The sequence below is a fragment of the Capricornis sumatraensis genome, chromosome 3 (assembly GCF_032405125.1).
Source record: "Capricornis sumatraensis isolate serow.1 chromosome 3, serow.2, whole genome shotgun sequence".
Lineage (NCBI taxonomy): Eukaryota > Metazoa > Chordata > Mammalia > Artiodactyla > Bovidae > Capricornis > Capricornis sumatraensis.
Window position 1 is genome coordinate 23,370,944 of NC_091071.1, and position 18,005 is coordinate 23,388,948.

Here is an 18,005-nt window from a genome sequence, read left to right on the forward strand (position 1 = left end):
ATTAATAGATGGATAACAATAGCTTGTCCCTATTGAGCAGGAATCTCAAACTCAAATGGCTTTGAAGGGCAATCCAGTTAACAGACTAAGGCAGGGCTGGGACTACCTTTTCCCAGGCAGTCTTTTCTGGCCTAAAGAGGGCAGCTCTTTTGTATTGTGCCATTTGATAATGTGATCTTAGGATGACCAGATTATCTGCTTCTTCAAAAAGAAACCAGAAATTACCCATTTTTTAAAAAAAATTATTTATTTGGCTTCGTCAGGTCTTAGTTGCAGCATATGGCATCTTCCTTGCATCATGTGGGGTCTTTCATTATGGTGTAGTGGCTTAGTTACTCTGCAGCATGTGGGATCTCTGTTCCCTGACCAGGCATTGAACTTGTGTCCCCTGCACTGCAAGGCAGACTCTTAACCACTGCACCCCCAGGAAAGTCCCAGAAATCACCCACTTTTAAATCTTGATAACTCATTCAATTTTTTTCTTAAAAAACTTTAAGAGGGTTAGCCAGGGCTAGATTTAGCCTGGTGACTGCTAGTTTATCACCTTTGTCTTAGACCATTTTCTCAGACCATTGTTTCTCTCAGCTATGCTTTTTTTCTCTTCTTTGAATCTTTAAATTTTTTGAGTAATTAATGCCTCATGTAGTCAAAAAAAAAAGCAAAAAGCATAGGGTTATGGCTCCATTAGGACCATTTTGTTACCTCAACAGACATTTGGCAAAGTGGGAGAACATTTTTGTTCTCACAAATAGAGGGTACTACTGGCATTTAGTAGGTTAAAGTAAAGGATGCTGCTAAACAGCCTACAATGCCCAGGACAGCCCCCACAACAAAGGACTATCCAGACTATAATATAAATAGTGCTGGGCTTTAGAAGAGCAAAAGGTACATCTTCCTCCTAACTGTCTCAGAAATAACTGCTACTAGTAGTTTGTGTAATTTTCCAGAAAGTGTGTGTGCATGTAAAAGGGTATGAGTTATTGATAGAAATAGATTAGTTTTCTATTCTGTTCAGTTCAGTTCAGTTCATTTCAGTCGCTCAGTCGTGTCCGACTCTTTGCAACCCCATGAATCGCAGCACGCCAGGCCTCCTGTCCATCACCAACTCCCGGAGTTCACCCAAACTCATGCCCATCGAGTCAGTGATGCCATCCAGCCATCTCATCCTCTGTCGTCCCCTTCTCCTCCTGCCCCCAAACCCTCCCAACATCAGAGTCTTTTCCAATGAGTCAACTCTTCGCATGAGGTGGCCAAAGTACTGGAGTTTCAGCTGTAGCATCATTCCTTCCAAAGAAATCCCAGGGCTGATCTCCTTCAGAATGGACTGTTTGGATCTCCTTGTAGTCCAAGGGACTCTCAAGAGTCTTCTCCTGTTAGGGGATCTTAAAGATTTAGTTTTCTCTGTTGTTGAATGAAAAAAGAATACCAGAAATGTCAGTGACAAGATTGCCAGTTCTCCTGTGAAAACAGAAATTTGACATGTATTCTGACCTTGTTAGAAACCCTGCTTCAAAGAAAATCAGAAGAAGGAGCTGAAATAAACTGGTACTTTTCCAGGTTCCAACACTTAAATTATTGTTATTGTCAAAGCTCAGTTCATGATCCCTTACTAGCATCTTGCTTCTTCCCTATGTTGTTTCTGTGGTAGGCTTATATAGGAAAAATGAGGGGAAACTAGGAAAAGTAGAGAAAAGAAATGGAGGAAACAGTAGAATATGCTCTGTAAAATGATGATGTGTTGAGAGAACAGGCCTGTAAAATATAATGGTGTATGTAGCTTATTCCTGTCCCTCTATACTAGAGGCTTCATCAGATTCAGCTTGGATGATGTCCGAGGCAACCGCAGATGCTGTGTCCCTCATAGTGTGTCGTATTAGGAGGCAGATACTGTCTGGTTGTCGTTTATCATTAGATTGATCAGTGAGTTCAGGAGTTGTCAGTGTGATTCACGTCAATACTCCTCTCCTGCCTCCTTTATAAAATTTCCCATCAGCCTTTCACCTAACATGGTGGCTCTCACTCTTGGCTGCACATTGAAATCTCCTAAAGAACTTTAAGAAAATCTCCATGAAAAAACAAATACTGTATAATATCACTTATATGTAGCATCTAAAATATGGCACAAATGAACCTATCTATGAAACAAAACCAGACTCACAGACATAGAGAAAAGACATGTGATTGCCAAGGAGGGGTTGGGAAGGGAAGGCTTGGAAGTTTGGAGTTAGTAGAGGAAAATTATTATATATAGAATGGATAAATAATAAGGTCCTACTGTATAGCGCAGAGAAATATATTCAGTAGCCAAGGATAAACCATAATGGAAAAGAATATTAAAAAGAATGTATATATAACTGAATCACTTTGCTGTACAGCAGAAACTAACACTACACTGTAAATCAACTATATACTTTGATAAAAATAAATTAAAAGCAGCCAGTGAGAAAAACAAGATAACCTACAAAGAGCAGCAGTTAGACTAGCAACCAGTGCTGCAATAGCAACAATGCAGTTAGTGGAATAATGCCATCATTGTGCTAAAGGAAAATATGCAAACATAAAAGCTATCTTTCAAGAATGGAATGAAATAAAGAGAACATCTTAATTAAAAACTGAAAAGAAGAAAGAAAATCTTCATGTGCACGCTTTGCCTTCTACCAATTAAATTAAAATCTTTGTAGGTTAGACCCAGGCACTGTGTTTTATAAAGCTTTTCAGGTAATTTCAACATGCAGCCAATGTTGGCAACCAATGACCTAATGGTTTTATTGGCCTTGGAAAATCATTACCCAGATGCATTATTGCATTAGGGACTGCAAAATGATGAGAATTTAATTCTATCATTCCTCCCTCATAAATTAGCTGGAACTCTTCCATAAAGAAGAATTTTTCTTTATCAACTGTTTGGTTTACTCAGGCAGCAAAGGTTCTTGCTCATACACTGTTTACCAGCTTTCAGAGTAATGAAAGCACTAAGAAGGTGGCTTTCTGGTGCATTTTTTAGTGCATGGGTTTTAACATAGTGGATGTTTCACATATAGTAGTGTTTTACTCCACTCCTGCCATCATTCCTTTTGATGCTCAGATTACTCATCCTTTAGCCTATTAGGATAGGAGTACCTCCATGGCGATATGCTTTTCACATAACCCCAGTAGTTTTTGATGACTTCCTTGCTGTGTAGAACTACCATATATCATTCAGGCTTATCTTGAACAAATGTTTCTCCAAGGAACTCCAATTCCTTTATTGGGTCATGGTATTTGGAAACCTAGGGTTCCTGTCACTACTGAGTACATCATTGATTGCAGACCTTACTTTCCACTCATTCTCTTTTTGGCTGCATCCACCCTGCTGTTTTCATGCTAATTTTTAAAATGTATTTCTTTCTGGTTGCAATGGGTCTTCATTGCTGCACATGGGCTTTCTCTAGTTGTAGCAAGCAGGGGCTACACTTCATTGAAATGCATTGAGGAGGCTTCTGTTGTAGCGGAGCACAGGCTCTTACGCATGGGCTTCCATAGTTGCAGTACCTGAGACTCAGTAGTTGTGGCACAAAGGCTTAGTGTTGCTCTGTGACAGTCTTCCCAGACCAGGGATAGAACGTGTGGCTCAAAAGACTTCATGTGATCTTTGGGTTTCCCTGGTAGCTCAGATGGTAAAGAATTCGCCTGCAATGTGGAAGACTCAGGTTTGACCCCTGGGTCAGGAAGATCCCCTGGAGAAGGGAATGGCTACCCTCTCCAGTATTCTTGTCTGGAGAATCCCATGGACAGAGGAGCCTGATGGGCTACAATCCATATGGTCACAAAGAATCAGACACGATGGGAGAGAGTAACACTTTCACGTTGAATTTTTATCTTCAATAACAATGCTTTCCATTTCTAGAAGTTTTATTTGTTTTGTTTCAAATTCATGTATTTTTTTCCCATAGAAGTCTGAAATTTAGGCTGACTCAGGAAGCAATGCAGAAACTTGTCACTGGCTTAGAGCCTGGGTAAGAACAAAAAAGCAACAATTGTTCGGTGAGAAATTAAAACACCAAGCCTAGGCTACATGCAGATGAGGCTTTTAGAGTTATAGTACCCTGTGGTATGGGATTCTTAAGCTGAGAAATTTCCTGTAAAACTGATCCAGAAGGGGAAAACCCTGGGGACACTAGTGTTTGTATATGCAAAATTGTTCTGTTAGGGCATTCCTTAAACCCACAGTATGTCAGACTCCCACAGAATAACACAAACTTGCTGATTGTGAACTGACAATAAAAAAAATTATAAACTATGTGAGGAAACATATCACTATAAGGGATAATCAGCACATCAAACAATTAAGAGAATTAATACCCTCCCAGGATTATGGGGATATTATGGGCTGAATTTGTCCCTCCCAAGTCTGTATGTTAAAGGCATAATTCCTAATACCTCAGAATGTGACTGTATTTGGAGATAAGGTTTTTAAATAGTTAATTGTGAGGTCGTTAGGGTAGGTCCAAATCCAATATGACTGACGTCCTTAGAAGATTAGAACACAGATACAATGACAGGGAGAAGTCCATGCAAGGACACAGTGAGAAGATGACATGAGGAGAAAGGGAAAGTGAAGTTGCTCAGTCATGTCGGACTCTTTGCGACCCCATGGACTGTAGCCTACCAGGCTCCTCTATCCATGGGATTTTCCAGGCAATAGTACTGGAGTGGATTGCCATTTCCTTCTCCAGGGGAGCTTCCCAACCCAGGGATCGAACCCAGGTCTCCCACATTGTAGCCAGACTCTTTACTGATGTAAGGAGAAAATGGCCACAAACAAGCCAGGAAAAGAAGCCTCAAAGGAAACCAAGCCTGCCAGCACTTGGATTTTTGATTTCTAGCCTCCAGTACAGAGAGAAAATAAATTTCGGTTGTTTAAGTCATCCAATCTTTGGTTATTTGTTATGGCAATCCTAGCGGATTAATATTGTCTCTGGGACAGACCATAAAAGAAACACACCTAGTTGAGCTATTTCAAATCCTGAAAGAGGATACTGTGAAAGTGCTGCACTCAATATGTCAGCAAATTGGGAAAACTCAGCAGTGGCCACAGGACTGGAAAAGGTCAGTTTTCATTTCAATCCCAAAGAAAGGCAGTGCCAAAGAATGCTCAAACTACTGCACAAATGTACTCATCTCACACGCTAGCAAAGTAATGCTCAAAATTCTCCAAGCCAGGCTTCAGCAATATGTGAACCGTGAACTTCCAGATGTTAAAGCTGGTTTTAGAAAAGGCAGAGGAACCAGAGATCAAATTGGCAACATCCGCTGGATCATGGAAAAAGCAAGAGAGTTCCAGAAAAACATCTATTTCTGCCTTATTGACTATGCCAAAGCCTTTAACTATGTGGATCACAATAAACTGTGGAAAATTCTGAAAGAGATGGGAATACCAGACCACCTGCCCTTCCTCTTGAGAAACCTGTATGCAGGTCAGGAAGCAACAGTTAGAACTGGACATGGAACAACAGACTGGATCCAAATAGGAAAAGGAGTATGTCAAGGCTGTATATTGTCACCCTGCTTATTTAACTTATATGCAGAGTACATCATGAGAAACACTGGGCTGGAAAAAGCACAAGCTAGAATCAAGATTGCTGGGGGCAATGTCAATAACCTCAGATATGCTGATGACACCACCCTTATGGCAGAAAGTGAAGAGGAACTAAAGAGCCTCTTGATGAAAGTGAAAGAGGAGAGTGAAAAAGTTGGCTTAAAGCTCAACATTCAGAAAACTAAGATCATGGCATCTGGTCCCATCACTTCATGGGAAATAGATGGGGAAACAGTGGAAACAGTGTCAGATTTTATTTTGGGGGGCTCTAAAATCACTGCAGATGGTGACTGCAGCCATGAAATTAAAAGACGCTTACTCCTTGGAAGGAAAGTTATGAGCAACCTAGATAGCATATTGAAAAGCAGAGACATTACTTTGCCAACAAAGGTCCGTCCAGTCAAGGCTGTGATTTTTCCAGTGGTCATGTATGGATGCGAGAGTTTGACTGTGAAGAAGGCTGAGTGCCAAAGAATTGATGTTTTTGAACTGTGATGTTGCAGAAGACTCTTGAGAGTCCCTTGGACTGCAAGGAGATCCAACCAGTCCATTCTAAAGGTGATCAGTCCTGGGTGTTCTTTGGGAGGAATGATGCTAAAGCTGAAACTCCAATACTTTGGCCACCTCACGCGAAGAGTTGACTCTTTGGAAAAGACCCTGATGCTGAGAGGGATTGGGGGCAGGAGGAGAAGGAGACTACAGAGGATGAGATGGCTGGATGGCATCACCAACTCAATGGACATGAGTTTGAGTAAACTCCGGGAGTTGGTGATGGACAGGGAGGCCTGGAGTACTGCGATTCATGGGGTCACAAAGAGTCAGACCCGACTGAGTGACTGAACTGAACTGAACTGAAAAATCATTAAAGAAGAAAAACTCAAAAACAAATATAACACTGGCTGCCTCTGAGGAAGAGAGATGTGAAAGAGATCTACTTGAAATTTCACTGTTCCAATACCAGTTTTCATAGTAGGTTTGTAAAAGCCCAGTTCCTAAATTAACTTATTTACAAAGCAGAAATAGAGTCACAGATGTAGAAAACAAACATAGTTACCAGCGGGCAAAGAGGGTAGGGATAAACTGGGAGATTGGGATTGACACATACACTTTACTATGTATAAAATATATAACTAATAAGGACCTACTGTATAGCACAGGGAACTCTTTTTAATATTCTGTAATGACCTATATGCGAAAAGAATCTAAAAAAGAGTGGATACATGTATTTGTATAATTGATTCACTTTGTTGTACACTTGAAGCTAACACAGACCCTATGGACTATAGCCTGCTAGGCTCTTCCACCCATGGGATTTTCCAGGCAAGAACACTGGAGTGGATTGCCATTTCCTTCTCCAGGGGATCTTCCCAACCCAGAGATCAAAACCTGGTCCCCCACACCACAGGCAGACTCTTTACCATCTGAGCCACCAGGGAAGCCCCAAATACTCGAATGGATAGCCATTTCCTTCCCCAAGAGATCTTCCCAACCCAGGGATCGAACCTGGGTCTCCGGCACTGCAGGCAGATTCTTTACTATCTGAGCCACAGGGAAGCCAGATCAACTATACTCCACTAAAAATGAAATGTAAACCCCCTTTTCTCTGTTGTCATTGTAAATATGGTCTTAAGTAGCCTGTTCTCTTTCAAAAGTCCTTTTTCTTCCTGATCTCAGGCCTGCTGAAATTTGCTGATGATCTTGGCATGGGAGGTACCAAAACACAGACCATCTCCCTTGGCCAAGGCCAAGGCCCTATTGCTGCCAAAATGATCAACAATGCCATCAAAGATGGGACCTGGGTGGTCTTACAGAACTGCCATCTGGCCACAAGCTGGATGCCTGCTCTGGAGAAGATCTGTGAGGAGGTGATTGTTCCTGAGAGCACCCACGTGGGGTTCAGGTGAGATGTTGTCCCACCACTGTGTCTCTGGGCCCCAGTCTTGAGCTCCATATGTCATGATAATGACTGGGAATCCAAACAAGACAGTTCAACCCTCAAGAAGCTCTCAGTCTAGTAGAAGGCAGACCATATATGAATAATGTTGATACCATGCGGTACCTGCTGTACTTGTTCGAACACGAATGGACAAGGAAGGAAAAGTTGAGGAAGGCCTTGAGTATTGAAAGATAAATAGGAATTTTCCAGGAAGGACATTCCAGACAAAAGGGACAACATTTGTGAAAGCAAGGGAAACACCAAGAAGTTATCTTGTGATTCTGGGGTATATGCTGTGAGAAACTGTTGTAGGGAGGTGATATGCTATGTCTGAAAAGATAGATTTAATACCAGCAAATTAGTTTTAAAACTTATTGGTCCCCCCCCCCAAAAAAAAATCCCACCTGTAGTCTAGCTACTTGCTCTATCTTCTATTTCTGGAGATCCATGGAATTTTAATTAGTATTGGAAGCAGCCATTTGTTTTCTATGAACTTTAAAGTCCAGCAAGACTAGGCCTAAATTTTTGCATTTAGAGAATGATGAAATGAACCAGATAGACTTTCAAGTCTTTTAACTTAGATTTTCAGTGATCTTCTTATTCTGGACCAGGGTGAGCAAACTATGGCTGAATCCAATCTGCAGCCTGTGTTTGTATAGCTTGCAGTCTAAGAATAGCTTTACATTTTTTTATGGTTGAAAAAATTGAAAGAAGAATAATACTTTATGACATGTGAAAATTATATAAAATTAAATTTCAGTGTCTATAAATAGTTATAAAGTTTTATTGAAATATAATCATATTCACTCACATAATGTCTACAACTGCTTCTATGCTTCAAGTTGTTGTGACAGAGACCATATGGCACACAAAGTCTAAACCAGTTACTATTTGATCCTTGATAGGAAAAGTTTGCCAAATCCTGTACTAGACAACAAAGTTTGCTAGTTATTTTTATTTTAGTTATGTCTGGCTGAAAATAGAAAAGTGTTTGGTGTTTATTTACAAAGCCAGATTAGGCCATAGTTGATTGTATTCATGTAAGGCTCATACAAGTTTAATGTAGAAGTTTAAGAGGAAATCCATTAATTTCATGAATCCTATTTTGTATGGGATGCTGAGTTGTTTCATTTATTATCAGTTACCTACTCAATGAAGAAAAATTATTCATGTTGACATCTAAGACTTCTTGACCCCAAAGTTGGAGAAGGAAATGGCAACCCACTCCAGTACTCTTGTCTGGAAAAGTCCATGAATGGAGGGGCCTAGTAGGTTACAGTCCATAGGATCACAAAGAGTCAGACACAACTGAATGACTTCACTTTCACTTTCACTTTCACTTTTAACTTAACCCCAAAGTCACAAGCTTAAGTGCTTCCACAAGCCAGCAATGTAACATAAATGACTGAACAGGATTGGGCACAAGAAATATTCCACTTTCCACACTGCAGTAGCTATCATCATGGGCATTCAGCCTCAGTTGAATATCAGTAGGGGGTGGTGGGGACTGTGGTAAACTAGAAGCACATGCCCCTTAGACGGTAAAGCATCTGCTTACAATGCAGGAGACCAGGGTTCAATTCCTGGGTTGGGAAGATCTCCTGGAAAAGGAATTGGCAACCCACTCCAGTACTCTTGCCTGGAAAATCCCATAGAAGGAGGAGCCTGATAGGCTACAGTCCATTGGGTTGCAAAGAGTCGGACACGACTGAGCGACTTCATTTCCATTTCCACTACTGCCTAACGACAGCTAACTGTTGCCAAGCAGGCATGAAGGCCTCTTGTGTCCAGATTTTCTGATTATTTTAAAGGAAAGATGGGAAACTAGAATTTTAAAGAATGAAAACGAAAGGAAGTGAAGTCACTCAGTCGTGTCCGACTCTTTGCAACACCATAGACTGTAGCCTACCAGGCTCCTCCATCCATGGGCTTTTCCAGGCAAGAGTACTAGAGTGGGTTGCCATTGCCTTCTCCAGAGGATCGTCCCGACCTAGGGTTCGAATCTGGGTCTCCAGCATTGTAAGCAGACGCTTTACTGTCTGAGCCACCAGGGAAGCCAGAATTTTAAAAGAAAGCCTAGATTTGTAAAAGCTGGCAACTACTTCAAAAATATGTTGCAGCATTGTGTTGGTTAGCACGGTGAGAGTTAAACATCAGCCAGCTGCAAACTGAGGTCAGGTCATAGGCCACCAGTTTATGGCCTCTCCTTCCCCTCTGAGCCCTGTGCCTGGACCATAGCAGGCTGCCCACCAGCCCTTACCACATCCCCAACTTTTCTTCCTCCATGTGGTTGTTCAGCCTGTGTCTTTAATGACTTTTCACCCCCAAATCTGCCTGTTGGAAATCTTTCTAATGTCTAGCAAAAAAAACTCCACAAAAATGAAACAAAACAGATGCCACATATGTATGTAGCTTGAGCCTGAGTAAGAAAAGCAAATGAAAGACAATATGCCAACATGTTAACCTGTAGATGGTAAAATTCTATATATATATATTTCTTACTAAATACTTTTGCCTATGTTCTCATTTTTTTATGGACGTAGATAAAATTTTATTATTTAAGGAAAAAAATCTTCCATATTCTCAAGACCCATTTCAAATGCCACTGGCCTCTATGACGGAAGTCAGCAAACTTTTCCTGTAAAGGGCCTGATAGTGAATATTTTAGGCTTTGCAGGCCATATTGTCAAATGCAGCTATTTAACTCAGCTGTTGTAGCATGAAAGCATCCCTAAATAATTTGTAAATAAAGGGGTGTGGCCATGTTTCAATAAAACTTTATTTATATACATAGGTTAAGGCTAGATTTGACTCCCTGGCAGTAGTTTGCAGACATCTGCTCTCCCCACCCCATGTATCCCCACAGCCTATTATTTCCCTTCCTCCCTGCAGTCTTGATTTTAAAACTTCTTGGAACTGCTTGTCTTTTCTCCCCTCCTCAGCTCCCATTTCCCTTCCCCTCCTCTGCACACCCCCCACCCTGCCCGTGACACCCCCAGCAAGCAGCAAGACTGTGAGTAATCTGGAAGCAAGAAACAAGGTGTGTCCTTGTAAACCCCACCTGACCTTGCTATACCTCTGTTTCCTCACTGGCAAAGGGGATGGTAAATCAGAGGGTGGCTGTGAGGAATAAAGTAAATGAAGGGACATAAATTCTCAGCATTGGGTTCAACATCTATCAGAGTATAAAAAAATGGTAGTTATTTTTTTTGTTACTGTTTTTTAATATATGTATTACATTGCTCTAAATAATTGGATCTGTTGCTTTTCTAGACTCTGGTTAACCAGCTATCCATCAGAGAAGTTTCCAGTCAGCATCCTCCAGAATGGGATTAAAATGACCAATGAGCCCCCTAAAGGGCTCCGGGCCAATCTTTTGCGCTCTTACCTCAATGACCCCATCTCAGACCCCGTGTTCTTCCAAAGCTGTACCAAAGCAGTAATGTGGCAAAAGTTATTGTTTGGCCTTTGCTTCTTCCATGCCATCGTTCAAGAGAGGAGAAACTTTGGACCCCTAGGTGAGAGATGACAGCATACCTGGATTGCTGGGGGAAAGATCACAGACAGATGTAGAAATGCATTCAAGTTTGTACTCAGGGTTGCCAGTAAAATAAGGTGTCAGAAAAAAGATAAGGTATAAGTACATTCCATGTAATATTTGGGGCATATTTATACTAAATATGATTTGTTGTTTATCTGAAATTAATTTCACTGAGTGTCCATGCATTTTTCTTTAATAAGTCTGACAACCTTATAACCAGATTAGGATTAGGATCAGGGAAAGAGGTGATGCTCCAGAATCAGAGGTCTCCTAATTACTGAAGTTATGTGATAATGAGAAGATTGAAAGCTCTTCCCTTTGGTGTGTATTTGCCTAGCTTGGGTACAATGGCCATTCTCCAGGGAATTTTCACCAGGTACTTTATAACAGTTTAGGTTGCTCTCTTTACATGTGCATAACAATGAAAGAAATACAACTGGGAAATCTGTCTGTGCTTCTTCTTGCAAAAAATAAACATAAATTTTTTTATTAATGTAACCTATCCATGGCCTAACTTAAGTGACTTAGTGTTCTTGTTGGAACAAATCATCAAACTAAATACAGATCTCAAGTCACCATGATTTTAAGGATGGATTATTTTTCTCTTGGAGAATGGATGGATATCCATATCATTTCTCATGGATCATTTTTCTCATTATTAATCCCATGGGCTGCCTCTGATTCTTTTCTTGAAATGACCCACCCCAAGGTATTCTTAGCAATTTGGGAGGGTTACCAAAGGAGGCAAATTGTCTTCTTGGTGATTCTCTCCGAGCATTCTCTTTCCTTCTACCTGTCCCAGCTGGCGCCACACCACCTGAGTCTTCCACTTAGGGTTTCAGGGATGAGACAGCCAAAGTGGACACTCCCTCTACACTTGCATCTCACACACCACAGTCTTCCATCCATGCCTAACCTCCAAAAATCCATACAACAATTTGGCTTATAGTCCACTGCCTGGTTGTGTTTTGTTTGCCAGAACACAAGTTTTGGGTTTTTTTTTTAATTTATTAATTTATTTATTAATAATAAATAATTGTTGGCTGCACTGGCTCCTCATTGCTGCCTGAGGGTTTTCTCCAGCTCCAGCGAGTGAGGGCTACTCTTCATTGCAGTGGCTTCTCCCATTGCAGAGCACCAGCTCTAAGGTATGGGCTCAGTAATTGTGGCACACAGGATTAGCTGCCCCGCTGCATGTGGAATCTTCCTGGACCAGGGATCAAACCTGTGTCCCCTGCATTGGCAGGCAGGTTCTTAATCACTAGACCACCAGGGAAGTCCAAGTTTTTGTTGTGTTTAATTTGAATGTGAATTGTTTAGGAGGAAATTAAACATCTCCATTGAATGCAGGTCCCACCACACCCTACTGTCTTACATCAGGCCTACTTCATACATTTATGTTACTTGTATAGCCCCACTGGGCATTTATCATTGTAAACTTTGGAAATACAGTGCAAGGAGGGGAATTCTCAAAGCTAACTTAGTATTGCTCAATCACAGATACTGCTCTCTACCTGGTCACTAAGTTGTATCTGAGTCTTGCGACCCCATGGACTGTAGCCTGCCAGGCTCCTCTGGCCATGGGATTCTCCAGGCAAGAATACTGGAGTGGGTTGCCATTTCCTTTTACACTAAACCTATGCTTTAGTGTTATTTTTGGCATTCTATGTGCCATCTCCTTCTCCAATGTATTACCATGGTATTCCAGCCAGGGTGAATAATCCTGTTCCACAAATCCCAGGATGGTAACATCTTCCTTAACAAATGGGGAGATCCATAAGGAAATTGACTTTAGAATGGATGTTTTTTTCAGGCAATATGTCTCCCACTCTGGCAGTAAACGCCAAAGCTAATTATTGCTAATAGGTGCTTAATATTCATGGGACTGAAAAGAGGCTCTTGATCCATAATGATGTTTAACTTCACCAGCCTGATCTCGGAGTGGGAATTAAGAACTCTCATCCCTGAAGCATCTGATTCATCTTTGCCTCATGCAGGTTGGAATATTCCTTATGAATTCAATGAATCTGACCTGAGGATTAGTATGCGACAGATCCAGATGTTTCTGAATGATTACAAGGAGGTGCCATTTGATGCTCTGACCTACCTGACAGGTATTTATGGGAGGAGGCTTTGACAACCATAAACCTCCACAATTATGCTCCACCTTCCTGCTCCTCTGCTCCCAGCTCCATTCGTTTACTCACTTATGCCTTCAACAAACATTGAGCTCTTACTGATGCTGGTCACCATGCTGGATATTGTAAAACAAGAAAAAAAACATACCAAAAAATCAAGATCAATCCCTCCCCTTAAGTGGTGCGCAGTCTACAAAGGGAAAGAAATATAACAAAATAAATGACAATACAGTGGTAAGTTCAATAAGAGAAACATTTATAAAGTAGACAGGCAGCACAACAATTAAATTTCAGATATGGGCTGGGGATGATTAGGGATAACTTCCTTAAGGCATTAAAGATGGTTTTGAGGGATAAGTAGGGTTTTACAACTGGAAGAAGAAAGTGGGAGTGAGTGGTGAAAAAAGAAGGCGAGTGCTCCCAGCAGAGACACCCTGAGGTGAAAGTGACCCTTGCTGGTTTGTATTAAAGCAATTCATCAGTGGTCTTTTATTAACCATTCAATATATACCAGTACATAATATGGGAGAATGTAAATATATAAAACTTGATCACCGCCCTCAAGAAAAATACCATGTAACCCTAGAGAGAGGAGATAGAATATAGATGGGCTAAATAAGTGGATTACTATGGCCAAAAGTCAAAGTGCAGCTCAAAAGAAAAACCTGGGCATCTTCAAGGTCACTTACAAGTTTCTCCTTCAACTCTGGATCCTTTCCCCAGTCAAATGGCAGGTGCGTTACCTACATCATTCAGTTTTCACAGTAATCTTATAAGCTTCATGTTAGTGACCCTGTTTTACAGCTGGCAAAACTAAGATCTTAGCACAGGGGTTCTCAGCTAAGGGTGATTTTACCTCCTAAGGGACATTTGACAAATTGAAGAGACATTTTTTGTTGTCACAACCAAATGGATGTGCCACTGGGTAGAGGCCAGGATGCTGCTAAACCTCCTTCAGTGCACAGGACAGCCCCCTACAACACAGAACTCCTCAGTGCACAACATGTCAATCACGCCAAGATTAAGAAATTCTGCTTTAGAGTGATTAAAGTAAAAGCTGACACAGACCTTACTTCAACACAGTGTCCCCTAAAACAAAACCCCAAGTGACATGCACAACATAAGTTCAGTGGATTTTAGTTTAGTGAAAGACCTTTTCCAAATAAGTGAGCCATATTCCCATTATTCCAGGCCACACAGAAGCACATGCCAAAGCTCTTCTTCAGATCACAGAATGAGTGCATAAGTGTCCTGGGATATGGTCTTAGCACTGGACTGCCTGGCAGCTCATTAACCAACCCACCCCAGTTGTGCCAGCTGGCCTGAGAATAGTCACTTTCCAACTGTACCAATCAGAATAGACTAGTTAGGCTGAGATGACATGCAATCTCCAAATCTCAAGGATGTAAGACACCAAAGGTCTATTTCTTGACCATCCTGTTATACATGTCCAGTGTGAATTGGCAAGGCTCTCTGTTCATTGTAATTGTCTATCAGAGGCACAGTTGGCAAAGGCTTTACCAACTTTTGATGCCACCATCTCAACATATACTTGTGTGGTCACTGCCACAGGGGTAGCACTGAAGAGCTCATGCTGGGAATTAAATATGCAACAAGTTGTCACCTGGCCACACCTTACTGCAAGAAGTGTAGTGAAGGAAGTGTAGGAGAAGGGAAGGGTAACCTTCCTATGTGCCTGGAAGGAAAGACGAACCAGATGGAGATGACTATCAGAGCTCTGAGACCAAGAGACAAACTAACCAAAGAGATAGGTCTTGTTTGGAGAGTGGTGATTTAAACAGATGGACTGAAGTCGAATACATTCTTAATCTGGTACCCCCAGCTCTGTGGCAGAGCCAATGGGAAATCTTGAAGAGATATAATACAAATCCTGTCTCTGTAGAAACTTGTGTTCTTACTGTAAAGAAGAGATATATAAGTAAAGAAATGCACTTTCCCTCATAAACATAAAACCCAGGGCCTTAAGGGTACCCCCTGAAGTAGACTTTGCTGATGAGGGGGTGGTGGTGGCACCCTGAACCAGGACCCTGCACCTCAGGTTTACCTTCACCTGTAGTCCCTCTTTGGTCCCTTCTAGCACTGCCAGGCTGACTTCAGCGGGGAACCACTCTCCTAGTGTCATCATAAACCTATTTACAGCTGGGACAAACTGTAATGTTCACACTAAATTTTGCTGAAGGCCTGAGAAGTCAGCAGAGAGAGATCTAGGTGGTGGTTTAAGGTAAAGCAGTTTCCACAGGGCTCAAATGATTACTCAGTAGGTATAAACGTCCCCTTAGTCTCTTACTTCTCCCGTTATGAGCCACCAAGATGTTCCTCTTAGTCATTTAGACCCCTCCAATGCCAAAAGAAGCTGAGGCCTCTTCAACTTGTCATATTTCCTGCTTCATGTCCATAGACCTGCCCTTTCCTAGCATGGTTGGAATTGGAAATGAACCCACCCTTCAGGAGAGGCTTTGCATGTGCGCGTGTGTGCACACGCACATACACACACATACACACACACACAGATGTGTCTTTTTCTTTCAGACCAATGTGTTGTTCCCAACTTCCAAATATCAGGTAATACACACACTATTGAATCTGATCCAGCTAGAAAATGCATCCTGGGTTGCTGTCTCCTCAAAAGAATTACCTAATTCTTTTTGTAGAAATCTGAGTGTAGAAACCTGAGCTACAGAGAACGATGTTAATGATGGGGATGGGGGTAAGAGAGTCATATCTATGGATAATCTCAATTTTCTAAATTTGTGAAAGCAGTAATTGAATGTCTTCTATATGCCAAGCATTGTGCTAAATGTTTTATAAGTATTGTTAACCACAACCATGTAAGATGGGTATGCAGTTATCTCTTACTGACAGATGAGAAACTGCTAATAAGCGGCAAAAGTTGCAGCCTAGAAATTGGCTGAAATTGGAACTCAGTACTGTCTCATGCCACAGTTCTTACCCTGAACCACATTTCTATACTGCTTTTCACATATATGTACACATATACACAAATGTCCAGACAAATATCTGGAAGATGCCGAAATGTTAACAGTTACCTTAGTTGAAATAATTGGTGATGGCATTGCTTTTATTTCAGTTTATTGCTATTTTCTAAATTCTAATATAGGAACATGTACTATTTTTGTAGCAACCATAATACCATAAAGGCCTGGTCTTAAACTAAGCTGAGCATGGTTTTTAGCAGCCCTGTGTCTCATTGTTGGCTGGAGGAATCCTCTGTTTTAGATTAATGACTAAGTTCATTATGGATTCAACTTCTTCTGTTGGCTGTCCCCAGGGGAATGTAATTATGGAGGCAGAGTAACGGATGACAAAGATAGGAGGCTCCTGCTATCCCTTCTGTCCACGTTCTACTGTAAGGAAATTGAGCAGGACCATTACTTTCTTGCTCCTGGAGACACTTACTACATCCCTCCTCATGGCTCCTACCAGGTAAGGGGCAGGAGGAACTTGCCAGCCTCCATGTGGTTAGGGTTGCAGTTGTATCCAAGGAGGGCCGAGGGATAGCTTGGGTTTCCTGACTTGGGTCCATAAGCTATTTCAAATCTTTCAAAAAACCTACAAGATAGACTGTATTACTCTCTAGTGAATCCTAGGCATTTGGTAGACAAGATCTTTCAAAATATGGGGTCCATCTGGGGGAAAAAGGAAGGGATGGTTAAGATGAAGCTTTGCTGGTGAACAGGTTGGAAACTGCTACTTGAAAACAAAGGTTCAGAAGGTGGCACAGGGAGGGATAGAAAAACTGGATGGGAGAATGATAAACAGAAGAAGAAAACAAGAGATCTGAAGGATGAAAAGGGCTTGCTTTTATCGAGTACCTGTTATATACCAAGGCTTTATTCCTTCATAACCTCATTTATCTTCCCATTTGCAGATACGGAAACTGGGCTTTCGGGTGAATAGCTCAAGGTTACACAATTAGTTTAAGATGGAGCTAGGACCCAAATCCATTTCTGTCTGAATCCAAATCTAATTTTGTCCCCAAAGCCAAGACTGCTGGTGGAGCAGGAAGGAAGCCAGCAGGGGAGATAACCCATCTACCTTCATATTCGTACTCACTATTCAGAAACCTGTAGGAGGGAAAGCTTGTGATGTCTTGGCCCTGGTGGTGTGTGCATGTGTGTGTGTATGGCCTGTGCGACCAAAACAGTGTGATTTCTATGTGGGTCTGGTCTGGCCAAACCCTGGGTTATCTGTGGGACCCCAAGAACCTGAACTTACATTAACTGAAGATTTTCTTTCCAGTCGTATATCGACTATCTCCGGAACCTCCCTATCACAGCCCACCCAGAAGTGTTTGGCCTCCATGAGAATGCTGACATCACCAAAGACAACCAGGAAACCAACCAGCTATTTCAAGGAGTGCTCCTGACCCTCCCTAGGCAGTCAGGAGGGAGTGGCAAGTCCCCTCAGGTAACCAGGCTTGAATTCAATTTCCTAGGCAATCTTCCCTCTAGTGGGCATGCAGGATTATGGGTGATGACGAAGAAGGAAGAAAAGTGAAGGCGTGGCAGACCCCTGAGGAAAGGCATGGATGCTCTGGTCTTACTGTTGAGAGCCCTTAAATACTGAGCTGGTTTCTTAAAATGTCAGTCATTTCTATATAACCTTCATGATTCATTGTTATAGCCACATATCATCTATACTCCATTTACATAACATTTTAAACCAAATCTCTTTTGCTTAAAAACATTTTAAAAACCGCACATCAGGATCGTAAGTGAAAACAAATCCAGTACCATTTTGATAAAGTCATGACAGCCACAAAAAGAAAAT

The 18,005-nt window shown here is 41.5% G+C and overlaps 1 protein-coding gene across 1 annotated transcript in view; it reads left to right on the forward strand.

The window, feature by feature from the left end:
* DNAH3 (dynein axonemal heavy chain 3) overlaps positions 1-18,005 on the forward strand; it is a 231,387-nt gene that overhangs the window by 202,246 nt on the left and 11,136 nt on the right. Inside the window, exons 53-57 of the mRNA XM_068967931.1 lie at positions 7,253-7,478; positions 10,788-11,032; positions 13,053-13,169; positions 16,504-16,658; positions 17,475-17,642. Of these exons, the coding sequence (XP_068824032.1) occupies positions 7,253-7,478; positions 10,788-11,032; positions 13,053-13,169; positions 16,504-16,658; positions 17,475-17,642 (911 nt within the window). The remainder of the gene's footprint in view (positions 1-7,252; positions 7,479-10,787; positions 11,033-13,052; positions 13,170-16,503; positions 16,659-17,474; positions 17,643-18,005) is intronic.